This window comes from Sinohyriopsis cumingii, unplaced genomic scaffold (assembly GCF_028554795.1).
Source record: "Sinohyriopsis cumingii isolate HCF-2022 unplaced genomic scaffold, ASM2855479v2 utg000441l, whole genome shotgun sequence".
NCBI classification, from domain to species: Eukaryota; Metazoa; Mollusca; class Bivalvia; order Unionida; family Unionidae; genus Sinohyriopsis; species Sinohyriopsis cumingii.
Window position 1 is genome coordinate 42,048 of NW_028315899.1, and position 21,303 is coordinate 63,350.

Consider the following 21,303-nt stretch of genomic DNA (forward strand, 5'->3'; position numbering starts at 1 on the left):
TAAGAAGAAAGGGCATTGGGCTACAGAATGTCCATACCGTCAAAAAAGCAAAACAGGTATCAGAAGCGACAAAAGTCAAGATGCCTGTTATCATTGTCGAGAGAAAGGACATTGGTGGTCAGACTGCCCTAAGAAACAACAAGAATAAGAGGTAGAGAGGGGTTCAGAACAGAAAGAAGAAGAGGTACCCTCCCCAAGGGAAGAACCCAGATACGTCCAAAAAGAGAAAAAAGAGAAGAAAAGATGACGAGGAGTATGTGATGAAGAAGAGGAGGAAAAACCGGTGAAAGTGACGAAATTATTTTTAAAAAAACAGAAAGCAAACAAAGACACAGAAGAAATCTATAAACTTTTGTAAAGCATTGTATTGTGAATTGGATTGTAAAATTTGTACCAGAATAGACCACACAGAAAAGGTAAGTGTCTCTTGGTTTTGATTTTTATAATCATAATAAGAACCTCCACTCACGCACTCACTCAGAAACACACGTCCATCATGAGGCAAAAAAGGGATTTTTGAGTTTTAATTGATTTGGCAAAATGAATACTATCTCTTTTTGAGTGAAGTGGGTGGCCCTGAAAAGGACCGTTGTGTGTTTTTTTGTGGTTTTTTTTTTAAAATCATCTTTAACTGCCTTTAGCCTTTGCCACGACCAAGGCCTACTTCTGAACTGGCTCCTGTCGATTATGATTTGGTAGAAATCACAGGGGTGTGTATCTTCTTCTCGCTGTTCTTTCTGATGCGGAAAAATTTTCTCGAATTCTTCTTTCTGTCTCTGTTTAAAATCCTCGACGTGTGGTAAGGAAAGAGAAGGTGGTGAAGGTAGTGGTACCGGAACAAATTCTTGGAAAGAGGAGAGAAAATCCACTAAATCCCAATTAAAATCGGTCTCTTCTTGAAGTACGACTGTGTTGACTTTGGTATCCGCTGATATGCCATCGTTTCTCGTCTCTACAGCCGGTGCACCCCAATTCATCGTCTTCTTAATTTCCGTCATATTTGAAAACTCTGTTGCATTGATTCACTGCGCACAGACGCTAGGGCATCTATATAAGGAATGTGACGTCACAGGTAGCTCTCTTCAGTTTGGAAGACAGACTCCGCGCTGTGACTGAATTTTGTAACGCGTGTTAGGATTGGTAAAAAAACCTCAATTCGTTTCGATCAGCTATAACCCCGGTTCACTTCATTCCCTTCGCCTGTTCTCGTCACAAGATGTGGACTAACGTTGAATCATCTACCCTCGTATCGTCGATGCTGTTCCGCACGGACTTACCCATGTATGTGAAATCATCATGGAAAATCATCAAGATCACTGATATGAACGTTTGGAAAAGAAGGATCTATGTGGAGAGACAAGGCTGTCTGAAGAGAGTCATCATGTACAGTCCAGAAGTCAGAAGAAGTTTAGGAAGAGAAGAAGACCTATGCGATGCCCTCTATGTTAACGGAATGGTCTTAACAAAAATACCAAAGGCCCTTTTCAGGGCCACTCATATGCCTCGAAAAGATTTGCTTTCTTGCCTAAAAAAGGTTTTTAGTCGATTTTATAGATTAGGTGTTGTATTTGTTTTATATGTCTCTGTCTATAAAGAAGTGCTATGTCCCTCCCCGCCAAGCGTTGTTTTATCGGTGTAGTTTATGAACTAGCTGAACTTACCCGCCACTCGCTATCCGCTACCCGCTGCACTAGCTGAACTTACTCATCACCAGCTACCCGCTACTCGCCACTCGCTGTACTAGCAAAACTTACCCGTCTTCCGCTACTCGCTGGACTAGCTGAACTTACCCGCTACCCTATACAACAATCCAACTTTCCCTTGTCGCTATACAGTCCTGATATTCCCCATGTTCAATTCCCCATGTCGCTAAAAGTGCCCAAGGTGTGCTAAAACGTTTTGACGCTAAACGTTCCTAAGAGGGGTCTGTAATGTCTTTTCCATTGATGCTAAGTTATCGCCATATACTACTCACACCAAACTGCAAATGGCTTTGACCCCGACGGTGCCCATTAGGATCATGGTCTGCTCGATGTCTAGTTATGTAAATTCAACGTTTACTGCAGAGCTCACAATGATGTGATCATTCAGCTGTGATATCAACCATATGAAGTTACCTTTTTCTAAATCATACCATGGCGCTATGAACTCTGGGAGCGATTTATCTTAAAATGACGTGGCTACTATGTATGTCTGATAAAATAATAAAGAAGAGAAAGGTTTGTACAGTTTTATTTGATGTAATTGCAATAACAATTCTGTGGAGAAGGAAATGTTAGAGTTGGCATAGAGTACACAAGGGCTTTGAAACTCTACAGCGATTTGCGACCTGCCGTAATTCAGCGTGAAGCCTTTCGTTTTTTTAAAGCTACGTCATCTTAGCAATTCTGTAATTAACAAAATAAGTAACTTTTCTTCATGTATTTGATAGAGAATTCTACAGTCCTCAACCTGTGCACAATTTGATGAATAAATATTGTTTCTGGTACTTTTTCTTTACTTTAGTAAGTAAAGAACCTTCCATGGGATTTTTACTTAACTAAGTGTAGCGAAAGAAAATGAACACCAAATATATATAAAGTTTTTAAGTGATTTTGGATTGCTTGGACCATTAGCAATGTAATATTACATTTTTCAAAACGTTAAATATTCAACATTTTATAAGCGATGAATCTTCACATCATACGCAGCGTAATAAGCGTTGATCCAGATATACCAGCGTTTTATTGTTTCTGTTCTTCACGGATATATACGGCAGTTAATATCATACATACTGCTTGCTGTTGTTTTTTTCTTCTTTTGACGCATTTTCCCGTCTTGATCATACATTTTTTCTCCAAAGTGAGAATAGAGAGGTCAATAATATATGTTACATTTTGTTTAATTGTCAGTTATTATTTTCATGTCTGTAAAATGCTGTAATGGAACAAATCAATTCTCTAGTCTAACATTTGCTGCATAAATGGTCTTATCTTCTAAAGTATCGCATAATAACGTGCTAGGTACGAGGGGGGGGGGGTAAGCGGGGGTCGCTACCCACTGTCCACTTTGTAGAAACCTTACACAAAATCCCCTCTTTTTGCAAGAGGTGTGGGTTGGCGGATTGTACCTTCTTTCAAGGTGTCCGCTTAATTCAATTCTCGTTATCTAGAGGTTGACCGCCCTCGATGTTATTGCCCGGTTCAAGTAAGTATAATATAAGTGGTGAAACTTATAGGTGGAATAGATAGAGATCTGAGCAGATATATAGAACGAACCAACACGAGCCCCCGTACATGTAAACAAACAATTTAATCAATTACATAAAACAACTGTGAGAATTCATTACATCAGGAATATACTCTGCTTTTAGAAATAAACTTTCACCGAATTACAGAAAAAACCCACAAATGTATTTAAATAAAATAGCCGATCTGTTTTACTGATAGATTTAGTTCATCATATGATCGAGTGAACAATCGAAGTCAATGCCTTGTACAATTGCATAACCTGCTTCTCCGGTTCACTCCACTGCCACTGTAGCTGTTCCTTCGACTTCCCTCTGTTTTGTCTCTTTCGGTCCTCAACTCTGTGTGTGGCACGTCGATTCACAGGTACCTGGATCTCAGGATAATACGTCACAGGATAATACGTCGCAGAAATAATACGTCACAGGATACGTCGCAGAGATAATACATCACAGGATATGTCTCAGAGTTGATACGTCACAGGAGCTATTTTCTCCTTTTAAAAAAATGTAAATAGAGACAATCTAAATTTTCTGTTGTTTATGATAACAGGGGCTTGCATTATCCTCCTCTCGTTATCAGATCTTACTATCGGTGCTAAACAGATGTTAAGGCTATCAGTCGGCTCCACATGTCCTATAATGACCCTAGTTAGTCTAATGGCTAATTCATCACGCATTAACACCACACGCTAACACTACATGAGGCATAATGGTTCCGAGCCAGCCTCAATTTACACAAGTGAATAAATGAAATACATTACATGCCTTACTACGTTCTTTCAGTCAATCCACACTCAACCTTAATCATACGTGAAATCTTCTAAATTCGGTGAATTCACACGGAGTCTCGTAACTCATATTAACTGATGTAATGCATGAAATTCTTAGAACCTAATTCTTATGCAATAAGACGACAAAATTCAACCAATTCGTCAAACTTATCTAAAGAAGATTAATGTACGACTTCCTATGCGTAAACTCAACACAGTTATACTTCATAAAGCAAATTGATATACGAATGTAGAAATTAAATTCATGCAAATATAAGTAAATAAATTCAGCAAAGCATTATATATGGCATCAACAAATTACATGGAATTGTCACAGATACCTTTGAGCTTTCAGCGTTCCTCGCTTCCACCGCCAAATTGGTTCGAAGGTTTCCCTCGACAACAGTCCTCTTGGACAACAGTTTTACGAGAAAATTTCTCCCAAATTACTCTTGGAGTCTTCTTACACTTGTTTACTCTTGCAGAAAAGCTTAGACTGATAAAATTTTCGATGTGGCGATATTAAAACTAGGAAATTTAGTGTGGCAAACACGCCCTTTATTTAACGTAACCAATCAGAATCGAATATATCTGCCGCCTTTTTCCAGAGGCGCCAAAGTCGGGGTCAATTTGACCTTGTAGTTTGAGTAACAGTGTTCTGCGATTTTCAATCCTGACATTTACACTATGGAATCGAAGTTAGCTTTTGTCTCCACCAGCCTTCTGTTGGCTAAATAAACGAATACTTAATTAATAATAAAATTCTCCCCTCGAAAAGACATTACCGATCACTGCAGTAGGGCAATTTGATACACGCCTGTCCCCATAAATCTAATTAATTGTTCTCTGGTCTCAAACTAATGTGTTCTTCACAGATCGCAAGAAATGTGCCCCTTCACTGGGGGTGGGTGGGTTGCAATCCTTTTCTCTGCAAGAGTATACATGCCTCGATAACAAATGTTCCGATACAAAATTATATTTAAGTTTATAGCATACCGATCGTTTCATTATATATTACAATTATGGTTAAATGTCACACTTGGTTGAGCAAGTAAGCCTTTCTTCATTTTTATCCCTGTGCTGCTACTACTACTACTACTACTACTGCTTCTGCTACTAATGCTAGTATTAGTAGTAGTAAGAAAACAATAACACTAGGAACTTGAATTTTCATTTATCTGTCGATATGGGTGGGAACAATTGATTGGGTGTTTAACTAAGAAAGGAAAAGTATGTTTCTAGGGTAGCCTGTGATTATTTGTTTCACTATGTCTTTTTTTGCCTCATAGGTAGAAAGACAGATAGATATATTAAATAGATAGATATAATTTTAAGATCGATCAGTGATAGCATAAATGAAAATATGGATGGGTGTGTAGTTGGTTGGGTAGGTAGGTAGCTAGATGGATACTTGGAGGATAAATGGATGAATGAATGAACGAACGAACGAACGAACGAACGAATGAATGAACGAGTGTGTGTGTATATATGTGTGCTGGATTTTTACCGTCGCTTTAATAAGTTTTCAGTCATATCGATGTCTGCAATATGGCAGTTTATGGTGATGTCTAGCATTGGTGCATCATACCGCAGACATGTAACATGATGTCCTACCTAGTCACATTATCCTGACACCAGGCTGACCAGTCCTTACACCAGCCTCTTAGCCAGGCAACTGTTAGTACCATTTTTGTAAGTCTTTTACAAGTCTTTGGTATGACTTGGTCCGGGTTCGAACCCGCATCCGAGGCGGATATTCTAACCACTAGGCCACCATTAGAATGAATGAACGAATGAATGCATGAATGAATGAATGAATGAATGAATGAATGAATGAATGGGAAGTTGGATGGATGGATGGATGGATGGATGGGTGAGTGAGTTGATAGATGGTTACGACATAATAAATACAAAGAGTAAAGGATGCATCGATAGGGGATCGATGAGTGGTTTGATGGATGGATAAAATATTTAAAATACAAAATAAATCTACTATACATGTGTCGAGGTAAGTACTATGCTTCATATTTTAAACTTTTACTGCATTGTTCCTTCTCGTCCCCTTATGCACGTATGTCCATCGATGTGTGCTGTGAGTTAAATGTTGGTTATCGCTGGAAATTACTTAAAACTTCCAAAGCATTAAACCTTGCGTATCTTTACAAGGACAATGATTGACTTTATTTACATATGGTGACTGCCCATTTGCAATACAAGAACAGATGGCAAATTCATAGAAAAACAAATAAATATAATACAAATATATTTTATTAATACGCTCCAATCTGTCATCATGTTTCATTCGATAAATGGATGTCGTGACTTTTTAAGGGGGGTGGGGTGGGATCTCTAGTTCCACCAACATTCGTTTTGAGCTTCTTTTAGACTTAAGATTCGCAATATAGCCGATGTCCACGTTGAGGAAGCCAACGGCAGCCATCTGCCTTCTTTGCCATCCTTAGACCTGTAATTTACTCCGGCACCAAAAGCGTAACTCCTAGTACGCGCAGAGTAAAAAGCTACTCATAGTTTTATTGACGGTGAAAGTAATTTTTGTTTCTTCGTTTTCTTCTTCTACATTGTACCACCGAACCTGTCTTGAGCACACACACACACACACACACACACACACACACATTGGTATATCAAATTGTATTCCGCGCAATGATACGAATATATAATCATTCTTTCAACTGCTGGCCTATAGATCAATGATGGATTTCCACCCATTAATATTTAATGACGTACAAAAAGACGATATAAAGTATTAATCGCCTCCGTGTTCTAAATGAATTTAACGTGGTACACGATTTCATCGCAATCCTCTCTTTTTTCCGTTCCCCTCTACCCTATCATGCATAAGGGGCAACATACGTAGAAGTATGAAATGAGAGAAAAAGAAATTTGGATTTGATGAAAACCTTAAAACTAAACTTTCAACAAGTAACCTTCAGTAACATGGTTCATCGTAACGGTATGTCTACACTGTCCTAAACTATGTATCAATGATACATAGTTGCTATAGCCTGTCGACACTTTAAGTTAAATTTGTCGGTTACGAGGCATACATACTATAACGTATCTAATGCTTTGTTGGTGTTGTTTCTTAAACCTATTATAATGTTCTAAAAATCGATTATTATTAATTAAGTATGAAAATGTCCAAACGGCGAACCCCCACTAGCTCTCTCCTCTGTCTATCTGTCTGTCTGTCTTTCTCTGGACCATCGTAGCAAGATACGGGCGAAAATCCATGAAAATACGAGCGCTGGGGATTTTCGATTGTGTCATACGACGGTGTCTCTGGACAAATGAATGAGGGTAAAGTTAAGTCGAACAGTCCAAAGCAAAAGGAGAGAGAGAGATCTTTTTAACTGTCAGTAGTGATGTTAATTGAAGCAGAATAATGACTTTGACCAAATGTAAATATATTATAATATTTTAATTACCATTTACTGGTTTGTCATTTTGCTAATTTCCATACTTCAGTTCGTGAATGCCTGAATGCTTCAGCGTTCAGTGTGTAAAAGAAGCTAACGTGTTTGTAGTGCTCTACTTTCTTGATAACAACAATCTTTCATGTTTAAATAATAGGTGTGTCTTACATTGATTTAATATTTGTGAATAAAAAAAGAAACTCAAAAAGAAAACAATCAACTTATCAATTAGCAAATGTGATTGTGAACAGCAAGAAAAGGCATTGAACTACATTTTGTAGCGGACACACTCTTTCGGATGATAGTTCGTTCGCTCGGTCAATGCACAGTTTTCCGGAGCATATATTAACTCGTTTAAAGGGCAGATATGTGTATTTGTATGTGATATAAAAAATATATGCATATTATGCAATCGTTCTTTAAATTTTTCATTCAAAGGAAACTCGGCAAACCTCGTTTCCTTTTAATGAAAACTTTAGTAGATCATTGATACAGCGTACATTATATATATATATATATATATATATATATATATATATATATATATATATATATATATATATATATATATATATATATATATATATATACATACATACATACATACATACATACATACATACATACATATATATATATATATATATATATATATATATATATATATATATATATATATATATATATATACATACATACATACATACATACATACATACATACATACATAGATATATATATATATATATATATATATATATATATACATACATACATACATACATACATACATACATACATACATACATACATACATACATATATATATATATATATATATATATATATATATATATATATATACATACATACATACATACATACATACATACATATATATATATATATATATATATATATATATATATATATATATATACATACATACATATACATACATACATACATATACATATATATATACATATACATATATATATACATATATACATATATAGATATACATATACATATATATATATACATATATATATACATATATATATATATATATATATATATATATATATATATATATATATATATATATATATATATATATATATATGTATCCACTGACACAAATTTTGACAGACATTTTATTCTAACATCCTTTCTTTGTAATCGTTGTCTGCAGCGAAATGTTCCTTTGGGACATTTTCTACCACATGACTATCTTGGCAAAAGTATTTAACATATCAACATGTGTTTCTTACCAATCTTTAAGTATCCCCACCAGTCTGATGCAAGTTTTTTCCACTGTCGCATGATAACTGACATAGCAGATTCATCAGCAATATTAATATTCTCAGTTACCTGGACATCTATCAAATCCATGGCTGTATATCTCTAATTTGTTATGAATTTTTAAAGATTTGCTTATACGATTATTTAAGATTGACTAAACAACATCAATCAGTATAACGAGATTAGATTCCCTTAAGTTGTGCATCTGCGGCATGATGTACCAGTGCTATACATCACTATAAACTGCAACACCGCAGACATCGTAACGATAGGACGGAAAAAATGTCAAAAGCTATATTTAATACAATCCTACTCCAAATCCAGATCCAGTTTCCCACAAGTTTTAAGCTCTTCTCATGTTTTGCCTGTATTAATGCCTGTAATAATGGATATATGCCAAAACAATTTGCCATTGATCCAAGCTGAAAGAAAACAAAACATCCTATCTATGAATCTGAATATTTTTGGTCAACTTATCAAACAATTGTGGTGGGAACTCGACACAAAATTTTCAAATTATTAGATTTCATTTCAACATTCATTAAATGTTAAATGAAAGAAAATCTGAATTAATGTATTCCCTTTCCAAAAACGTCTAACAATTGATATTACGTGTTTTGATGATTGAAATATATATATATATTTACTAAAAGAGTTTAAGATTTTGAACTGTTATTTACTGAGATCACCGTCGTATGAAATTACTTTAAAGGTTCCATGCAAATAAATGAATTGTATTCAGTTTTATTTGCGGATTGATTACATCGACCAATATTTGACCTTAATATGCAGTAGCTATACGAATAACAACGCTTCCAGTTTGTGTCACTAGGAGACTAATTATGAACAATCTTATGTGCAAATAACTACTCTACATTACAAAGTGTTTTGACAACACACTATCTTGTAAACAGGATTAATTATTCAAAAGCTCAAAGACAGCTATTCATCGGCTGATTAATGTTTCATGCTGTGAATGTAATCTCCTGGGAAGTATCAAAATTTGAAATATTTTGTATGCTAAAAGGTATTTACTCAGAACATTAAAGGTTTAAGTTCCACTCTGTAGTGTTAAAAAAAAGTATTCAGAGCAGAGGTTAGTAGATCAAGTATGCTTCATTTAAGATGATGGTCAGCACATTTTCTCCTCCTGTAGGTCCAGTAAATTGAGAGAGAGAGAGGGAGAGAGAGAGATGGGATTTTACGACTCTTAAATATCTTTGGAAGAGTAACAATTTTTGTTCTGATGGACAGTGTAACTTTTTTCTCACGATGTTTTTTTATTTCTTTTTGTTAATATTTTCTTTCTACAATTTTGACAAATAATGTTGTGAGCCGAAAAAATATATATTTAATTAGTTCTCAAGAAAGGTTATTTTTAGTAGTAGCAGCAAAACTAGTAGATTCATTCTCGTAATAGGCTTTTGGCTGTAAGTTCAACACAGTGCAAATAATATGCATGAATATTGATAGAACCATCATTATTCTGCATCATATGCATGCGTATCATGTGCATTGTTTTGTCCTTCTGTTGCATATTTGTTTTCTTATCTGTAATACTTGGATGATGAATTTATATACTTTGTCTGAGAACCTATTTATTTTTACCAAAGAAGGATATGTGTATATAAAGGGAGGTAATGACTTCTGTCTTAATGTGGAATAGAAAATGGTCGTGTAGTCATAATTTAAAATTCGTTCTCTACCAATGCATAATTTGTACATGATTTAATGTAATTCTTCTATCTACCCATATTAACATTAATCTCCAAAAATCCACAGCTAAATTTACAGAGAGGTTTGAAAAAAAAGTACACCGAAAGGAATCAAACTTTCTCAAACTAGGCCATCTTAATATATTTATCTACATGTAATCTATCCGTGACACGAGACTGCCACTGTTCAAGTTTATATCATTTAATCGGAACTAATATATACATATAATCATGTTAAACACGCTATGACTGTATTATACCTATCTTAAATCATAATAAAAAGACGTGGTCATTTTTCATTCTTCATTTTTATTTTGTTCCAAACATGTTTTGCTTGGAAGTTAGGAAGTGGAATATACCATGTTGGTGATACTTACATAAAATCGAATCCGATTTGCTTTGTTTGCTTTCCTTTATAACTGTCAGTTTCATCCGGTGTTTTGATTTAATTTGATTTGATTTCATATGTCCTTTCGCCATTGCAGATTTCTGTATCAATATTTAGATATAAAATTGTTGCCATTTGAATGGCATACGGTTCACATCATCTAGAAGGGATAATGCATAACTTTAAGTACAACACATAAATCCTGTCAAACTGCAATATCATCTGTATAACTGATTCGATACAAATATAAATAATTAAAGCAAGTAAGAAGGATGGATGAATAAATATATATTTAGATAAATAAAGTCGAAGAGAGGCAGACAGAAGGTTCGAAGTAAAAATGCATTCTGGTTGCGTGAAAGAATGGAGGGAAAGAAAGTTGTCCCAGATTAATGAATTCATTAATGGATTTATTGTTCGATAATAAGAAAGATTGAAAAATACACTGATAAATAATTGGATGGACGGACGAACTGATGAATAATACGATGGCTGGTGGCTGGCTAGCTAATGCTATATTGACTAACATCGTGTGGATAGATTTGCTTAATCAGAAATTAAATACACAAACACATCATATCGATCTATGCCTGAACGTATTCGCATTGAAGGATTTTTGTGTCAAAGAAATTTGCAAACTAGTATGTTTTAAGTCCTTTATTGTGACTGAATATATTATTTGTTCCAATGAAATTGTCATCTGTCGGTATTATATGAGCCTTTATCTATTTTTTAAAGATACACTTATTGAATTTAATAAAATAGTTCTTGTTCTATACATTTGTTCATTGCGTATTTAATGTAATTGTGTTGTGCTAGTGTGTGTCTCTATTATTAACCCTTAAAGGAGAGCAACATATGATTGTTATTTTCGGTTTATATTTATTCTGTTTTTACAGTTTGGAGGGAACCGAAACAAAGAAAGAAACTGGCATAGTTGTTTGATAATTTCAAAACCATCTTCTTAGTTTCCAAACAACAGTTAATGTCTGGATAGCTAGGACATCGCCTTTAATGTCCGATTGATTGGTCAAAATCTCCAAGTTTGCTTTCAAGTCTGAATTAACCAATTTTGCCTTCAGAATGTTTGAAGTACTCGTGTGAGTAAATCAGACTGATGCAAAAGTCTACATGTTGGATATTGCCGTCAAATGTGTAAGAAAAAGGAGAGCTATATGGCTATGAAGTCATCTTTTTGTGCAACGAAAGTTGCTTCTCTCAGAGAGGACTTCTATTTACACTAGTAATTCAAAAGTATCGACTTATTCCAGGTAGCAATGAAACAATCTACGGAAGGGTTTCACTCATTACTGAAAGATTCAAAGATATCTGTCGATGATTACCGTATATACATGATGTTAAGTCGCTCTTCCTCCTCATCACGTTCTGTGACCTTCACGAATATTAAGCGAAGAAATATATGTTGATGCTAAGTGACATCTTTGAAGACATTAGGAAATGTGTATAGCAAATTACAAAATAAACAATTTGCTTCATTGCTCCATTGTTAGCTCATGATGCAAATTTAAAGTTATAATGAGCTTCGTTAGAACTTTTGACATACAGATATGTTACTGATATTTGAGAGTGGAATTCGTGGTTAACATATACAAGTCGACATAAATATACAATAGCAAATAACGATATCTATGCAGATAAACATGGATAGATGCAAATAATGGCAATTAAGAAAGATAAAAGTCAATTTTCATGTCCTAGGATACAAGACAATTTTACTTTTTCCCATGAGCCACTGCATAATGGTCAATACGATTTTAGAATAATACATGACAAACATATTAGGTATAAGCTACTCTGATCAAAATGTCCGACAATAATTAGTTTCATATTAAATGTGGTTTATGATTTAGCTACAAGTCTTCATGATTCTTTGAAGGACAACTGTCTAGCAATGAAATTGGACCACAAGAACATAACTTCTCTCTTTTTTAAAATAAACTGAGCGATCTATATACAGGAGTACGAAACAAACTGCACAACAAAATTGCAATGAATATTGACAAATAAAGAGAAATATGCCATACATTACATATTGTAAAGCTTAGAACTAAAACAAAAAACGATATACAGAGTTGTCATGTTCGATCAGCAAGCATAGCTGAAATCCTGAATGAAACTGTATACAAGGTTCAGACAAAATGCAAGACATGAATTCAAGAAGACTAAAGAATCAAGTCAATACACAACTCTGTATTCGGTAAACAGATGGATTATCTAAGAGAAAAGAAGATCATTTAAAATATGTACAGACGAAAATATTATTTTCAAACGTAGAAAAGACGTATCCTTTTCCCAGAAGACATTTATTGGACTTGGATCTATTTAGTCTAAACATCAAGATAATGAAATTTACCATAACGGTCTATGGTGGCTTTATCATGTTAGGTCTATTCGGACGGTTGATATATCAGTTTTACTATGTGTTGAAACGTTTAGTTTGGTTCATGGGGCTTAGCACCATTTTTAGCACATCATAGGCTTATATTTAGGCCAGTATACATTTCTGAAGGAAGAGCTCTGGAAGACTTCGAGAAGAACCACCGAGATACTGGCAATCTTTCTCACATACCCACACTGACGTAGCCGGGACTCAAACCGACGCGGACAGATGTGAGATTAATGTGATCAAAAGGCGAGTACCTTAGACACTCAGGCAAAACATGAGTCTATTTGATACTGATACATATTCCTTATGCATACATGTAACCTGCATACTGTGGAGATGATGAGATGACAGTGTTTTGTGTGGGATCATGTTCGCTGATGTAAATTTTGGAATCGCAATGTGTCACCAACGAAATCCTACGTCGGGTTTATTTACTGAGTCGTGTCGTAAGTGCTCGTTGGAAGTCCAATAACAATTCAGATGGTGCCATCATTTGATGGAAATGCAAGCGATTTATTCTTTACATGTGGGATCCTTGCGGACTCCCAGCTATGTTAGCTGGTAAGCCTTTGAGAAGTCCTCTCCCCCATGTGTCAGAAATTTTGAAAGGATTTTATACCTTTCTGTGTCCTCCTTAGGTCTGTAATGTTGTATTTTAATGGAAAAAAATAGTATAAAAATGTATTTAGATACTTATTTAAAATTTGAGGTTGCCTATTGTCTAGTTGCGAGAGGACAGCTTTTGCAGACGAGAAGTTAATAATTTCACCCGCTGAATACCTTGCGTAATCGTCAAAAGTACCATTCAGGAGACTCCAAATGGAAGAGAGCCGTTGAAACCATGCTAATTCGACACCAAAGGTTGTCTGTTAGCACTGTCATTATTAGTGGTTCCATCCTTTGATTTCGCGCTCTTGCACGGAATGGTATACATTTTCGACAGAAATCCTCTACTTACTTGTCAATAACAGGAAACTATTTTCTCATGAAGCTGTTTTGTCTTGCACATGCTCTGATGGCCTTCATGTGCTAGTTCTATCACGCTATTTTGTAGCCCTGACTGAATTAGTATGTTCTTGTCCACACAGTAGGACGACAGCATTTGTAACTGGAACGATGATAGTTCATGTACAGATGGAAGTGCTCACAACTCTAAACTATTGCGGGTGCTTCACGTTCCGTCCGTGACTATAGCATTCCTATAGCTGCAAGTACTTACTTACGTAGGCATTAATCTTTCCGTTCTGAGTTAATTACGCGCCTAGCCAAAATGGACTCGCATCTTCAATTAAACGTGTTTCTTTATTAGGATCGAAATACGCTATTATTGCGTCTCTTGCTAAATCGTTTTTGAGTTTTTCAAACGCTCTGTCGTGTTTGTCAGTCAAATTTCATGGTTGACTTTGCTTGGTTAAAGCTCGAAGATGCTCATTCATTGTCGGATAATTTGGGATAAATTGTCCCACGTAGTTTATCATGCCCAGAAAACAGCGTGCGTCTGATACATTTGATGGAATGCTGGCACTTTTAACTGCTTCCACTTTTTTTGATCTCAAGCATTCCATCTTTGCTGAAAATGTATGATCCACAAAACTCAATTTTGTCTTTGTTGAAATCACACTTGTGCTTATTTAGTGCCAAACCATTTTCTTTTATGTGCCCGAAAGTAGGTTATAGATTTTTGTCGTGTTCTTACTGAGTGCGACCAAATACTAGAACTTCATCACTGATATTCTTTGAACCTTGTAGTCATTCCTGTGCTGTGGAGAGTGTGTTTTGAAATATCTCGACTGCAGATGATATTCTGAAAATTAGGCGTTTATATCTCCATATTCCGGTATGAGTCGAGAATGTTGTAATGTTGTGTCATATTTCGTCCAATTCCAGTTGATGGTAGCCCGAACTTATATCAGATTTGGAGAACACGGTTGCACCATTGTGATCTACTATAAGATTGTTCATTATAGATGCGATGTGTCTCTCTTGTGGCATCTCTTCATTGGGCAAAGACATATCAACGCAGATCATGATTTCGTCGGAGTTCTTGGTTTTTCGGTGCAACCACGATTGGAGATACCCAGGGAGTAGGTCTATCTACCTTCTAAAAAATGTCTAATTTTTCAAGTCTTTCCATCTGTGTTTCTATTTCCTGCCGAATGTGAAATGATGTACGTCGGTGGGGCCGTGTTACAGGGTTATCACCAGTGTGAAGGTGTGTCTGTATGTCTTTTAATTTTCCGATTCCTTTGAAGATATCTGTGAACATCTTGCACAGGTCTTCAGACGTGTCCTTCAATGTAACACATATTCTTTGAATTGTTTGTAACTGCATGCTTGTTCCACTGCTCAGTAGATTTCCAAAATTTAGTTTGGTTACATAGAATGGAGTTTGCAGGCCATCTGAACTCTCAATCAAATGTAGTATCTTCATCTTGTTGGCTTTCTACTTAATTAAGTTTGATTGTTTGCCTTGAGCCTTGATCGTATGTCATTTGCAAAATGGTTTTTATTCATGTAAAATTTAAACTATTTCCCTTTTGCTAGGCATTACCTATCTGTGTGTGGATATTCGCCGCCACAATGTCTGCATATTTTATTTCTGTGTTGTTGTTTGTTGCTGCCTTGAAAGGTGTCATATTTCTGAGATGACTCTGTATCATTCCCTTTGTTATGACATTGGCATTCTCTCTCAGAGTGGTCTCACTGGACATTTTTTTGTGGCATACTTTCAACCGACGATGACCTATTACAGAAAAATCAAAATAATATTACATTAAAGATACAAATAAAAACTAAAACTAATGATTTTTGTTAAAAAGATGCTTGTAAGATTCTGACTGAGGTATCAAGGTTAATACCTTATGCAACTGGTGGCTTTTATACTGAACAAACACTACCACTAACCCCTCTTTTTTACATTCATTTTTGACAGGAAAGAGCTATTTTGAATATTTTCCTGTGACAAGACAGTTAAAAGAATCAGTGTGTGCCTTATGCATGAATAAAGTTCCCTAGTACTATAGCAAATTAGCATACTTTTCATCACCCCTCAAACATATAGATTTTTAGATATTTACCTCTGTAGCAGACACACGTAAATACATAAGCCAAGTCGGCTGCTCATTTCAGCCCAAGTTACACATTTGATCTCCAATGCTCTTCTAACTGTGACAGGCAGTCACCAACAAGCCAACCCATTTCCAAGCCAAACTCAAAGTAAATGTAAACCACATTACAGATTTAGCTTATTTGTGAACTGACAAATGCTAGGATTGTGATAATTAGGTTCATGCCCTCTACCTTAAAAATTAGGGGGTGTCAAAATATGAAACTATCCAGTGAGACCTCAGAGATTTATTTTTATGTTGTTTGCATGTCGGAGAGTTCGTGAGCACGGGCAAGTGCAAGAAGATGCGTTAGATCCATTTCTTCACGAAGTACAAGACTTTTAAGGCGTGTTGACACGCATCCTTGAATTACTTCCGACTTTATTCTTTATCAGCTTCATTGAATGCTCACGGTGCTGAATAGCTGCTTTAGCTTGGTACGGAAATCATCAATCGATTGTCCACTTTCTTGTTTATCTTTACTAAATTTGTGTATTTCAAACTCGTGGTTTTTCTAAAGTTCGGCGTAGTTTGTCACTTTTTCTATGGCGGTTGGGTAATCTTCGCTAGTCTCTTGGAGGATTTAGAAAATATAACTTACTTCCTCTCCTGCATATAGTAAAAGGAGTACGGGTCGACGTTTCGTGTCTCTGATGTCCATTTCGATCAACAGGTTATAAAGTCGTTTCACCCACTTCTTCCAACGGACATCAATTATGTTTGCATGGACTGAGAAAAGGGAGAAATTGGGCAGACTTGCTGCCATTACCAGAGATGAAGATTTTCATTTCAAGTATACAACACGGTAGCAGGTCTGTAATAAGTCTCTGAGTAGACGATAAAACTTCCTTATTATTCCCTTATCATCCTCAGCTTTCTCATTTATATCCTCGTCGCCATCGTTGTCTTTGAGTTTAGTGATGAGAGATTAAAAGACCTGTTTCATACATGCTATAACTGACTTGCTTTCTGACCTACATCTGGCAAGCCATGTATCATCTTTATCAGTGGTCTCTAAGTTACCAGATACAAGATACAATAAATTGTATTTAATGGTGGTGGTCACTAGCTCTGTACGAGCTATTTTACCGACATAACAACAGCATTTCATAATTCAACAGACAGGTACACAGATGTTACGTATTTGCAGCGTAACAGTACACATGCAGACAATGCAGTGCAAATGGTAACTAACGGCAGATTTAAAAGACAATGCAACGTTAGATAAAAGACAATACAACACAGATTAAAAGACAAGAAATAGTGAATAAAAGATAGTACAACATCAAATTGAAGAACAACACGGTAATAAACAACATGCAGATGCCCATGTTTGTATTTTTTTAATGTATGAACATGTGTAACACATCTCAGACGGTGATACATTTGATAATTAATTTAACAATTGAATATTGGCTATTTTATTGTTTAAAAGCATGCACAATGCCAGTGATTATAGCTGATTAAAAGCTAATACAAAAGCTCTTCAATGGATTAAAATAGTGACATCAGGAGAAATGAGGATACTAAAAGTTAAAATAGAAGAAATTGTTTACTTAAAATAGTCATTAAGGTAACAGGATTTAAGTCTGATTAACTCATTGAAGAAGAAATAACCATATAGCTGAAGTGCCATAGACCGACAAATATATAGATATGACGCACATTTACAGTGCGGCCCGGACCATGTCTGAATCGGCCTGTTGAGGTCTTTGAAATTGGAGATTATTCTTAGTTCACTGGGTAGGCTTTTCCGGACTCAGGGAGCGTAAAGTCTGAAAGATAACTTACCATACCTAGTGGTAATTACTCTTGGTATTGTTGACAGAATGTGGTTTCTTAGAGTGTACTCGCGGGTTTTGAAAGTGACCAGGTTACTCAAGTAATTAGGTGGGTTATTGGTGTAGTATCGTGTATTCATCGGTTGCCAGATCCAATAATGTGAATAGCAGAAAGACTCGCTTAAAATAAAACCAACAAATACGTTTTAGTGCCCTATATTGTATTTTTTTTTCTCCATTTTGTCTGAATTACGTTTACTACAGAAGTACCAGATAAAGAGGCAGTAGTTGACATTTGATTTACTGACTAGTAGCTTAGTATTAGGGGGCAAATAGTGGTTGAAACTTACAAAACGTTTAATTATCTGCTGTTTTTTGACAGATCTTAGAAATGTGGTTGATACAAGTTAGTTGAGAATCAATATCTACTTCACCGCATGGTATTTCATGGTTTCTATAGTGATATTTTTAATTTTTTATGCGTTTTTGCCAAGAATAATAGCTTGGAATTTCTGAGGGCTTGATTGCATACTATTTGCTGCTAACTAGTCAATCAGTATCTTAGCACAGTATAAAATCTGGAGTGGAGTGGTGGAGTGCAGTGTGAAGTGGAGTGTTGAGCCTGGAGCGGAGTCTTGAGTCTGGGGTGTATTAATCCAGACGATGTTACAGTGTTTATTTGTTGTCACTGGCATATGTTTATGTCTGAGCCTGTGATTATAACATTGTCACTGTAGACCAAAATTTCAACAAAAGACCAAATACTTTGGCCAAGAATATCTTCAAGGTCATCTTTGCCTTGTTGCACCAGCGTCAAATGAAAAATGGGTGAGAATAAGAAAAGACAAGTAAGGTGTTAAAAGTTTTTTTTTAAAAAAACACGGAAGTAGATTCTATGAATATTTTGAATACTTTAATGAATTTAATGTTAACATCAGCAAAATCAAGAAATGAACAGCCTTGTGTCAGTGGACGATATCAAACATAAAAACCTATTATTTAGCCTCTATTCCGCCATATCACATCTGCAAATACAACTTCAAAATATGCAAATTATTTCTTCATGTACAGTCAAACATCTTAGTACGGGCCCCTAGTAACCGAGTAGTCTAAAGCGCTCACCGTTATGGATCATTGCCATCTCACTTCTATCTGCGTGGGTTCGAGTCTCAGCCTCGGCCAATGTGAGTACGTGAGAAAGCTTGCCAGTAGCTTGTCGTGGGTCGGTGGTTCTTACCGGGGTTTTCCCGGTTTCTTCCTCCACCATTTCTATTGGCCATATATAGCCTATCTTGTGCTGAAAAATGGCGTTAAACCCTACAACAACAACCACAACACATATTAGTACAATATTAAACTGGCATTAATATTATATTACTTTGAGAATTCACCAAATTATTTGGTCTTTTGTTGGCTACAGTGGCAGTGTCATAATCACTGGCTCATACATAAACATACGCAAAAACAAACACTGTAATTTCGTCTTGATTAATACACCCCAAACTCCAGACTCTACTCTAAACTCCACTCCAAGACTAAAATTCAATGTGTAAACCAAGATCTCAAACACGCGGCCCGCATGCTACCCGCCAAGCCATATCCTGTGACCCGGAAAATAATTAGTGTCACAAGGTGTCTTGAAAGATAATAAAGGTGGTACGGTCCTTTGGCCATCAAAATTACCCTCACGCGGCCCTCGGATCGGTTTGTGATGAGACCCCTTGTGTAAACTATGCCCAGTACCTTGCTCTTCTGTTGTAGAACACATATTAGATCATCTGGATCTTAATGCATTTAAGATACAGTAATGCTGATTCTTCAGTGCGGAAGTCTATATTACCATATATCACTACTTCTGGGACACTACACATGGGTTACTCTAAACGAATTAATTCACATGACAGTGACAAACACACATACATTGTATCATACGCGCATTACACAAGATGAAAACTGGTGAAATCCAAGACTATCCAAATGCAAAACGGCATTGCCAGACGGCATTTGTCAAGACGTCAAAATCGGCGTACAATTATTGCATTTTTCTCCATTATGTCACAAACTAAACGAAATGTGCCAAGCTGTTTTGAAAATTGAACTATTCTTGATTACGACTGGCATAATCTGGAAATTAGCAGACACAGGATAAACCAGCAGTGTTGGAACTACCGAGGGGTGCGGACTGGTGTCTTCCCTTGTGTTAATTGTTACAGGTTAGAACCCCCCAACCCTTGATTCATGGACGGATACTCCAATTTTTCTTTGTAACGAACCCCTGTGCTTTTGAGTACATTGCACAGCACCATGAATAATTGTAAAAGAGTAATTCTCTATTTTGAGATGCATTTTATTGCAGTTGTGAAAGCAAAACGGCGGAGTTACACGTGTAAGTCTGAAATAAGTCAAACGCCGTTTTCACTTACCCGCAAATGGAAACATGTCATTAACATGTTTTAATCTTCTGTTAAACGTGATTTTCCTCAGCAGCAGTTGATAAGTTCTTTCATATTTAGTGGTAAATGATGTGACTGTTTTTCTCTAGAGACCAAGTGTGACTCAATATTGGTCTGAGTTCAGCTTAAAAAATGCATTTAGTATATATATGGTTTGACCCCACGAGCATTCGAAGCTGTGTTGGTTCAGTGTCATTTTTTGAAAGGATTTGTAAATATCAGATTTATATATATATATATATATATATATATATATATATATATATATATATATATATATATATATATATATATATATATATATATCTGTGTATGTGTGTGTTTCAAATGTTCGGATAATTTGATATAATAGTTAGGCTTGATACTACTTTAAAAATATTAAATTACAATATTCAAGCACTTTTATAAAAACGCTGAAAGGTTTCTTGATAAATCATATAAAAAATGCATGGAAAACTGCTCACCATTGACGTTGATAAGCAATGCCACTACCTGAACAGATTGTGTGACCCCTTGGTCAGTCTCGTTTTGTGTCGTCGTCCTGGCTTTTTTGAGTCGAAAGTTAATGCAAAAACTATGAAAACTTCACAATAATAATGCAGCCATTGTTGACCCAAGGAGTTACAATTTGTTTGCGGAAAATGTTTAGAAACGTGAAGGTAATGACAAGACTAGCAACAAAAAAAAAGAAGAAAAAAAAAATAAACA

The 21,303-nt window shown here is 35.7% G+C and overlaps 1 protein-coding gene across 1 annotated transcript; it reads right to left on the reverse strand.

Annotated features, from left to right (window-relative positions):
* Positions 1-15,355: 15,355 nt before the first annotated feature.
* LOC149774035 (uncharacterized) lies at positions 15,356-15,685 on the reverse strand. Its single transcript, XM_089945865.1, has one exon. The coding sequence runs from the start codon at positions 15,683-15,685 to the stop codon at positions 15,356-15,358; it is 330 nt and encodes a 109-aa protein (XP_089801991.1).
* Positions 15,686-21,303: the final 5,618 nt, after the last annotated feature.

Excerpts from the sequence above, each read along its gene's own strand:
- LOC149774035 (XM_089945865.1), bottom strand. The coding sequence starts at position 15,685 with ATGAAGATACTACATTTGATTGAGAGTTCAGATGGCCTGCAAACTCCA.